The sequence below is a fragment of the Mesitornis unicolor genome, unplaced genomic scaffold (assembly GCF_000695765.1).
Source record: "Mesitornis unicolor isolate BGI_N332 unplaced genomic scaffold, ASM69576v1 scaffold29258, whole genome shotgun sequence".
NCBI lineage: Eukaryota > Metazoa > Chordata > Aves > Mesitornithiformes > Mesitornithidae > Mesitornis > Mesitornis unicolor.
The window spans coordinates 36,391-47,016 of NW_010203542.1; the positions used below are offsets into that span (position 1 = coordinate 36,391).

The following is a 10,626-nucleotide window of genomic DNA, read 5'->3' on the forward strand; positions in this document are numbered from 1 at the left end:
TGTGGGCACAGATTGTCACACCTGAATCCCAGGACACAGATTCCCTATGAACAGATTCTGAATTCATCTCCACTTAAAATAATAAAGGGAGCACTCCTAGAGAAGAGGCATTTCAACATTTTGTTTTCCACTGCCAAATCACGTATTTTAAAATGCGTCTCTAAAAAATGCCGATCAGCCTCAGTGCAGGTAGCAGGACATAACCCTGAATACACATTGCTGTTTCTCATAGGCCACAAATCAGTTCCTCAGAAAATCTCAGTAATGGAGCACTGGCAGAATCAAGCTCTTTTTAGCTCTCTTTTCAGACTTTTAAGGAAAACAAAGTACCATGCTGTAAAGCAAAGATGAACTTAATTCTATAAACTACCATCTTTCATATTGGTGAACTTGAGTTAAAACATTAAAAATATTAACTTGATTTTGGGATTACAGCTCTTCCTCACCTAGACTGACTTTTATTAAAATTAAATAAAAGGAAGTCTAGGTTCTAGGTGAAAATATATTTTAAAATTTGGTTACAGTTGTCAATACAAAACACAGATTAGTTGCAGAATGTGTGACACTTCGTCACAAATGGTACAGTAATAAAGACCAGACAGGAATAAATAGCAATTTGTCTTTGACTTCAGGCCCATCATCCTTACCCATAAAAGTAAATCTTTCCTTAATGTACAAAAGGGTTCACAAGATAAAGTATGAAACACATATTTAAATTAAATAATTTACATAGTTTTCTTAAAGCACCTCTGCAATATAATTTAGTGAAAGTTTATATCTTGCAATTATATTATTGTATTTTACAAATTGAAACAAGAAATGGTATTACATTAAATTAAAAAACCCCCACGATACATAACAATATCAATAATCTTAGATCAAACCCACATATAATTTAAATCTCTAGTAAAAGATGGATAATAAAGCTGATTGATTAAACCTAGATTTAAAAAAAAAAGTTACATGCAACTGATTATCAAGAAAGCACTTGAGATAGAAGCAAGCACCAGATACCACACTACATCTCACATTTCAACACATACTAAAGGATTAGGGTTTTCAGGGAAGGGCCCTTATTTGTAAGACCTTATGCTTAAGCAGTATCAAAACAGCTGCAAATGCATTTGTTAAATGTAGTTGCAGATTTTCAACTAAGTAACAGGGATGCTTTTAAGGAGAGACAGAGCTGAAATTGTTCCTCTTCAGACACGGTGCAGGCCACGACAGTGTCAGCTTCAGCTGCTTTGGCTGAGATGGTGTCTAAGTTCTCCAGGCTTTCCATCAGAAATGAGGAGGAAATTCGCATTTAATAGTACGTGACCCAGCTCTCATGATGAATCAATCTCCCGAGTTTTAGCAGTTTGAATAAACAAACAAATGTTTAGATGCTTATTATAAGCTCTTTGATTTGCAAACTTGTGCTAGCTCTCTCATGAGAACGGACTTAGTGCAACTGCTGGTATTTCCTAAATCTGTGCAGGCCAGAAATAATGCAAGAGTATGCTCTTTGGCAAACACTTCAGTTTCTAGCAGCTGGCTAGAACCAAAGCACAAAGGCACATGGAAATGGCAAGTCAATAAAGAAAATTCTTTAAAAGCAAAGAAAGAGTCAATTTCTCTAAGTTTTATAGATTCCTATCTATTGTCTGTCAATTTGTGTTTGAAATAAAAGTGGGATCCTGAAATGTAAAAAGGTACAATGTAATTGATTTTGTTAATGGTGTGCTGTTACACTGAAGACACTACACCTGTAAAGAAAGTATTTAAGACGGAGATAAAAATGAACATCAGATTTCCCTAATAGGTTGACACAAAAACTTCCTTTTTTAATTCTTCCCCTTTGTCAGTGTACTTAGGGCATCCAAATAAATAACTAAAAAAAACCCCAAACAACCCTCAAAACTGAGTAAGCTGTAGATTTGTCAAAAACTTAAGCTGTACCGTTGTTTCCTGGGATTTTTCTGTCTGTTATCTCTTGTCTTAAGCTGTTTGTGGGTACCTGGTTGCTAACCAGAGTTCTTCAGTGCTATGATAGTAAAATAAGTTATGTCGGTAAGAATCAGATCAAAACTATACATAAAAAGCCAGTAAATCTTTAATAATATTTTAATCCTAAAATCTGTTTACTTTCCCTCCATAGAATGGGTATCTTAAAATATCTGATGATTTGTACAAGGTGGAGCTGTTGAAGGCTCCTCAGTAATGTATCTCAAACTAGTTCAGATTCCAAACTTAAAAAAATAAACACAGATTGAGTAATTTTTAAATCTAATTGCCAAAAGCTTGCTGTGGTCACCTACTGAAGTAGCAAATGTACTTTATTAAAAGTGTAACATAGAAATTAAGAAGTTTTTTGCCCATTAACACTCGGGAGGTGAACTGTCTGCCCTGTCCCGTTCTTTGAAGAGACTGTGGGGATGTGCACGGTGCAGCAGTGTGGGCAGTGGAATCACCCAGAATTTTAGGCTATGTTAACAGCTCGCTTGCATTTCTGTAATTCAGAGATAAGTCCTTTCAATTTTTTCATCAAAGGTCTACAATTTAATTTAAAACAGAGATCAAACTTCCGTGTCCAAGGAACCGGTCAAAAGATGCTTGCTGGTCTTCAGATAAAACAAAATAGATCAAGAACAGGAAAAATGCACCTTCCTAATGCTGATAACAGGAACCTGTTACAAGCAGCTACTAATATAGCCAAATGTTATGCCTTCCACCAAACAATGCTGTTTCCATTTCTTTATAGTTTTGCTGGGTATTTAAGCCTATACTATTAAATTTCCATGATTTTTAGAAGTTTCAGTAAAGTGTTTTAGGCATTTTTAAGAAAAAGAGGAGGAAAAAGAGTTTTTGTCCACACTGACTGTGTCTGATTTTCCTGAGAAACGTCAGTACATCCAAATTATAAAAGAAAACTTCGAAATTTGCCCTTTGCATAAATCTGAGCTTGGGGGGGGATGGGGGAATCAGCTTCTACTTATTTTAGAAGATAAACTGAAAGCAGTTAGCTATTAGAGTTTCAGTGTGCCATCGCAGAATGGCTGGTATTTGGAACAATTTCTTGAGTACGCAATATTGTGTATCAGTTATCTCAATGTTCAATGTCTTATGCCTGAACCCCACAGTTCCTCAGTGAAACATCGCTGACTTGAAGAATAGAGCAGCACCGTTGCTAAAATCCTCTTGTTATTTCTGAGGGCACACTACACACTCTTGTAAGAGACAAAAGACAACCTATTTCTCATCTGCTGTTTCCTGGTAAGACCAACAATCTGATCTAAATGAAACACGAGAGAGAAGTGGCTTTAATGCAAGGCCTATTCTTCCCGTTCCCGACTGCCCACAGGGAAGGGGAGAGAGCTTTGTGCACCTGCATTTATTCTCTCTGTCCTGCCCTAGATGGCCACCAAATCTGAGGCCTTCAATATTTTACACAAAATATATTTGACACTAAAACCTCTGCTAATGACCATTGCCTGGATCAATTGCTTTTAAACCTGTAATATATTGAGTGTCAAGCCATGCCAGCGGGCCTGTAAAGAAACAAACGCTGTGACTAAAGTAAGAATCCTAGGGTGATGTTCTCATATTTATCCATCTTGCTTCATTCTTGCAGTGAAGGTTTAAGATTCTGAAGTCTTCAAACGTGCTACAACAAAACAAGTACAAAATGTCCTTCTGTGCTGCTGAAAGCTTAATTATTGTGAAAATGCTAAGGTTGGCACTCGAGATCTTTGTGTTATGAAACATAGTAAAATAAGGAAATAATAATGTGAAGTTACCATATTAAAAAAAAAAAGAAAAAAGAAATAGTGCAGTGTCTTCCATGCAAGTAGCACTTCTGTGTAGTACTCTCTGATAAAGGACCCTGAAAAATGGCAAAGTCAAGCAGTTTCCTTATGGCTTATTTTGTATCAGGAGTAAGTACTATTGTAAAACCAGAGTTTGCTCTCAGGAACACAATAAACTTACTCTCAACTGTGCTCACTTCCAGAGTATTACACAATCGACACCTACAAATGCTGTTCTTGGTAATATTGACACTGTATCCGCTGTTGTTGTATGAACAAGGACAAAATTTGGTGAAATAATCTAGTTCATATTTCTATTTCTATTCCTTCCTAAGAAGGAATAGAAAGAGATATATCCAAGTGGATAATTGGAAAACACAAAACAATGTACTCATCGGAAAAGTAAACAGATCCAAACAACTCCATACTGCCAAGATACCTGTCAAGAAAGAAGGTGCCCTTCCTATACAATCGTTTCTTCAGAATAAACTACCACTGCACTAGAATGCTGCGCAGTTGAAATTTTTTCTGGGCTAGGATCAGATTTTTCAGTCTCTCCAAAACTTTCTAATTCCAAATAGTATCTTTAAGTCAAAACCACATCTTAAGCTACTACAAGTTCTCCAAAATACACATGGTATGATTTATTTTTCCTGAGGGACATTTTCCTATTTTCTTAAAACACTTTTGAAAAAAAAGGGTTCCGTTGCTTTATCGCATTTACTCTTCAAGAAACACCTGAGTGGAGCATCTCTGCTGCATTTTAGATAACTCTTGGGACTTTCTTTAATTTCATAGAAGAAACATCTTTTAAACATGCTAATCCTAAGGTATACTAATGTAATACTATATGAAGCTGTACTGCATGTCACGGAATTAAAGCAGCAGCAGATCAGAGGTCTTCCAAATTTTTTCAGAAGTGTATGTACAGTAATAGCCAACCATTTGATACACCTAGGCTGTCTGCTCTAAGAAAAAGTGTTAGTTGGTTCTCAGCAATTACCATTAGCCAAAAGTGCATCATCTTTATGATTGTGCGTATACCTGGAGAGAATTTGCTCAATTTGTTAAATTAATTCTAAAAGTACTAAGCCAAGAGGAAATAAAATTTCTGTTACTAAGCATTGTGATTTATTCCACAAATATGTATTCCTTACCAATCTTCAATTTTCCAAATAAAAGAATCGTTGTAAGACGCTTCATGAGCACTATGATCAGTATTTTCCTGCAGAACTTTTTCAAAAGAAGACAAAAGATCCCAAACCAAAAGAAGTGTAACACTCGAGTTACCCAGTTTTTAGATTTGTCATGCTCTGGACTGAGTGAACAGCAGATAACTGTGCAAGTAGTTTTGCTCCCATCTGTTACTGGTATTGCTCTTGTCTTTAAATATTGTGGAAAAAAATACTTAAAATCCTTAATACATATCCCTGTAGATTTCCTGTAGTAAAGGATGTAAATGTGCATCAGATTCAGTCTTCTTAATTATCTGAACGAGCTGAGCGTGCTCTGTGACAAGTTGTCGGAGGTCAGCCATTTTTTGGAGAAGTTTTGGGAAGAGGAAAATATCATCAGGATGGTTGGTTTGCAAGTGAAGTTTCAGTACATGCACAATGCTCTCCTGCATTTTTTCAATGTGTCCAACATTTACAAGACCAGGACGATCTGTTCTCAAAACAAACAAAAGAATACATGTCATAATTTCATAACTATTCTTTAAAGTAGGCTACTTTACAGATTCTATATAGTAGGCTACAGTGTATATTTACATTATACACTGAGGAAAATGAAGCTTAAAGTGAATCTTTTTTAAAAAAAAAAAAAAAGGAAAAGAAGAAATAATAAAATTTGGCCCAAGCTTTTTCACTGCCTATAGTTATTTGAGGAGAGGTTTTATACTACTAAATAGAACCTGTGCTACAAAACAAAAAACCCACACCACCCCTCTCACCCCAAACCCCAGCAGAAGTATCCAACCAAGCCATCCAGTTTTATGTTCTGTATGTCCTGATAACAGAATTCAAACAGTAAGGATGGAGAAAAAAAGCATGTGGCTATTTCTAGAGAGTTCTTGAGGTTTGGTACCCATATAGAAAGACATAAATAACAGGCTTTCTTGGTTACCATATGCATATTGCCACAGCACGAGTTCTTGACAGACCAAAGAGAAGCACCCATTAAGGATGCTTTACACTGTCTACTATATGATCTCATTTTCAGCTACGTACAGTCCTGTAATACTTTCACTCTCCAGATCAAACCTCTCTGTAAGAAGTCTGGGACAACTGGCCAAGTATGTATCTTGAAAACTTAAGCTAGTTCCAAAGAAAAGGATAGCGGAGGGGGGCGGGGGGTGGGGGGGATGGAGAACAACATTATGCCTGCAAAGAACTCTCTTGACTTGTGAAAATGTCAAAGTATCACAGAACTGTGCAGAAGTAATTCAAGATTCGATGGGAACTTGCTTTTGAAAGTCTACAGATTGTATCTCTCTTCTTGTAATTGCTGAGAATGCAACCAGGGTACTGAAACATCCCATGAGTTTGGCAGAATGCAAAACAGGCAGGCAGGCACAGTTGCTGGAACTGTCTTGATCTTTTATTTCCCTTTTCCAAAATGCTTATAGATAATTTTGAATTTAACCTTAAATATAAGCTTCTTTACTTTCTGGAGGAAAGAAAGGATTAAGTCTACGTTCCTTCACTCACAAAGAGTTCAAGCTACGTGCATTTAAATTAAAGAACCCAAACCCCATATCCTATGGGGTACTATGAAATAATCTTTTAAAATACTATCAGCTTATTTTTTTAATAAGCTAAGTAAGCTGGGTTTTTGAAATAGCTTCTGATATTAAAAGCAGAACAGAGAAAGTGCATCAGAGTTGTGCATTTGTACAGAACTCATTACATGATGCAATCAGCAAATGTCAAAGATGAGCAAAGCTATAATCTGCACCTGCCTCCAGTTTCATTACATAGTATTTTTCTGGCAGACACGAATACTATTTCCAACTCAACCATAAATGTGGGGGAAAAAAACAACAACTCTAAACCTCAAGCGAAAAACTAGCAACAATCTTCACATCCCACTTTTAAAAACAGGAAGGCTAAACAGTAATTCCAAGAAAATCTACAATTCTGCAAAGCAAAATACAGGATCAACACTATCAACAGTTACACAGAATCTTACACGAAACATGGTAAAAGGGAAATTGACGTTGTTAGGGGTAGAACTGAATCTTCAAGAAATATATAAGCTTTTCCTTTAAAATTATTAATTCACATGAAAAAAGAAAGATTTACTACGTTAAAAAACAAATAAGTAGTGCTTACCTCCACAGCAAATGATGGCAGCAACAAAAAGGGATATATCACTATCATCCAATTCCAGTGCATTGAATTTCATTGCAAAATCAAATTTTGGCTCCATTATGTAACAGAATGGCTTTCTCAGGCTTTTCAGGAACTCTCGGGTTATAAAACCGTTTCCATAGGCTACCAGCATCCCATCCTTGTTCATCACAGATGCTAACATGGCAAATATGGCTTCATAAACTCCATATTTTAACAGCGTTACTTGATCATTCAAGTCAAGATCGGAGAAGCCAGGGATAGATTTGGCAAATTCAGTAAGTTCTGTGACAGTCTCTACAGATGTACACTGGCAGCAGTGGAAGATTCTAACTTCTGCCTCCTTGTTCTGAATTCCGTTGGCTACCAATTTTGCCACCAGGGTCTTCTCTGCCATACACAAGGTATCCATATCATGTATGACAAACGGCTACAGAGAAAAAGGTACTAATTCAGTTACAAAACAATGGTTATTAATCACTGGTTTCCTAAAGAACAGAAATTTCAATAAACTTTAACTTTCATGCTAATCAGTCTTCAACTATCAATAAACCTTGAGTTCTTTCATATTTCTGCATAAAAAGAAACCACGTCCTACAGAACTGCAAACTGCAATATCTAAGAACAAGTCGGCTCTGCAAACAATGATGCAATAGTAAAATGTAAATATGCATGACATATCTTTAGTCTAGTTTTATGTAGTAGTTATAGTGAAGGTCCAGAAGTACTGTGCTTAGGATGCATATATCCATCTCCGAACAAGTCCCAGAAGGTTCACAAAAGACTTGTATTACCTTCTCCAGAAGTCCAGGTTATTCTGCCTACACTCCTATCGATTCCTAAACTAACTACACTTGATGAACATCATGATGCTTTCCTGAAGTATCCTAGGGGGAATACAGACAGTGGTTTAAATATAGGACAGTGTATTTGCACAAGAATGTGAACCCTGTACTACTCTGTGTTTTATTATCAGATTTTCAGAGACTATGTCCCAGCTAATCTTCCACAGAAATTCAGCTCATCTTTCTAGCTACAGTTAGTGTTAAGTCTACTCTTAACTCTGGATCCCACTAGAATGTCAGACAACACAAAATTTCACTGCTGATCAGGGTCTTTTCCATAACCTCCTTCATTTAAAAAGGTATGTGTGTTACAAACTGATGAGCCGGTCTCTTAAAATATCATATTTAAAAAAGCATTCACACTTTAAGAACAATCAGAATTCAAAAATATTCTGATACATATCTGAAGAGCAGTAATCAAAACAGAGGACAGCCCACTAAAGGAAAACAATGAAAACCAATGCTTCCCAGCCTACCAAAGTCATGGCAATTGATCTTCAACATCAATCTAGTTCCATAAATGCTAAGCAAAGCACCTTCCCTGTTCTGGCTTGCTCATCTCAGGTTAAATGTCATGAGGAACACTCAGCGTTCAGTTAGAAACTCATAGAATTCACTTATTTGACATAGAAAACTGTCAAACATGCTAGTTTCCCCTCAGTTGTCCACTTTTTAAATGCATATGGCAACTACACATTCCATCTCACTTCAGTACTTCAGAGTTATACAGAACAGAACTTTCTATGTGCATGTGAATATGAGGAAAATGGCAAAGCAGTAAGTCCACCACATTTCTAAACCCTTTAAAAGATGTAGTCTATCTTGCAAATCTTTTAGGAATTTATCAATTCACTATGCAGGAAATAGGTATTGCCAGGGACTTGGGAGCCAAATTTAAAAATGATACCTTGCCATCATAGGAAATGCTAGTTCAGTGCTGCCAAGAATTAGTATTCACTGAAATCAACTGTTAATACACTGTTCAGAAATAGGTGGATTACCAATTGCCAACAACAAACCCCCCATTTTTTTATTTTTTCTGTTTAAAAGTCAAAACAAAAATGTCTCTTCCCAAGAGATTATGAAATAGCTTAAAAAACCTCTGCTCTTCCCTGCACATTGAAGAACAAGGAAGCAGCCCGTTTATAATAAACAGGGTCCAATTCTTCATTAATCTTTACTTGTAAATTCCCCAAGACCCGTGCAAGCCACTGTTAGCTAGTCAGTCAGATGACTCTAATCTGAGAGCCTTGATCACATAAATGCAAACACAAAAATTAGGACGTGGTGATCTCGAATCCCTGCATGTATGATACATATTGTATTTTATAATGCTGACATGTGGTAACAAGCTTGAAAAAGACTTCATACAGATACCTACTTGGTAAGGGGTTAAAGCATGGTATTTACTGTAGGGCTTGTGTCAGCCTGTACCCCAGAAAAAGTTTAAGCCTGTGCATCTCTTTAATCCAGTGAAAGAGACTGGGATTATTCATATGTCTCTCTTTTAATGTAGAACTCTGTACACTTGGCTAGACTAGACTACAGTATCCCAAATTCCATAATTTAGAAGACAGATTGCTTACAATTTTTATAACACTCATCCCCACAGTTACATGGTTTTTATTACAGCATATGTAAAACCTCTTCCCTGCAAATCTGTACTGAATTTAAATATCTTATTTTACCAAAGATTTTATCTTTGACGTGTAAGTAACATAAATCACAATGGAATTTTAAAAAATATGCACCAAGTGAAACAAGTCATTCCTTACAATGCTAATACTACCTCACGTGCTACAAAACAAGTAGCAGCTAGATGGACCTTGGCTAAATAATCCTGAAAGAAAAATAGTCTCTACAGCATACGTATCTTCACGATCTTGCTCCTGTCTCGCTTTCAAAGTAACTATACAGTAAAGACCAGGAAGGCTGGGTAAGGAAATGGCCACAAAGAATTACAAACTCAGGTTTTCTTTCCTCTCCTGTCATTAATACTGTTGTGATTAAAACAAAAGTCATACAGAGCTCCTGTACACCCTAAAGGATAACCGTATTTATCCTGGAATTTGTGGCAGAAAAAACATAGGGTATTTTTCACTGTCATAACTGGAAATTAATTTTGAACTATTTCCCCCACCCATACCAAGAGGTATTCATATGCAGATGTCACTTTTTTTTTTAATTAAGAACTGATTTTCTTTCCCTTGTGTCCTCAATATAATTTAAGCTTCTGAGCTTCCATTTACAAGTTAATCACCTGATTTTCCTAAAGCTTCCTATTATTTTGACAGCAGCTAAAAGCAACCATATTTACTACTGATAATCTTTTTGCATATTTCACATCTGTATTAGCATGATATTTTCTAAAATATTTGCTTAAGAATTTAACAAATTATTATAATCACCTTATGTACTTGCCAGCTTTACTTCAAAGTTACAGCAAAGGTACTTACTGGATTGTTATTAGTTTTCCCTGCAAGGATGATTCTAGCTTTAACCTTGTTCATATTGAAGTTTTTCAGGTAAGCATCATGAATTCTTTTGGCAAGTGACTTAAGATCTGCGATTTCTGAATCTTCTACAGAATTTTCACCTGTTAGAATTTCTGCTTTCAACTTGGCCTTCTCAGACCTCGGCATT

At 36.2% G+C, this 10,626-nt stretch overlaps 1 protein-coding gene across 1 annotated transcript in view; it reads right to left on the bottom strand.

Annotated features, from left to right (window-relative positions):
• Positions 1-4,956: 4,956 nt before the first annotated feature.
• The window catches only part of PPARA (peroxisome proliferator-activated receptor alpha), a 12,716-nt gene continuing 7,046 nt past the window's right edge, over positions 4,957-10,626 (bottom strand). The window contains exons 5-7 of the mRNA XM_010190729.1: positions 10,440-10,626; positions 7,121-7,568; positions 4,957-5,453 (exon numbers count right to left, since the gene is read on the bottom strand). Coding sequence (XP_010189031.1) covers positions 5,206-5,453; positions 7,121-7,568; positions 10,440-10,626 — 883 coding nt within the window. The 3' untranslated portion in view covers positions 4,957-5,205. The remainder of the gene's footprint in view (positions 5,454-7,120; positions 7,569-10,439) is intronic.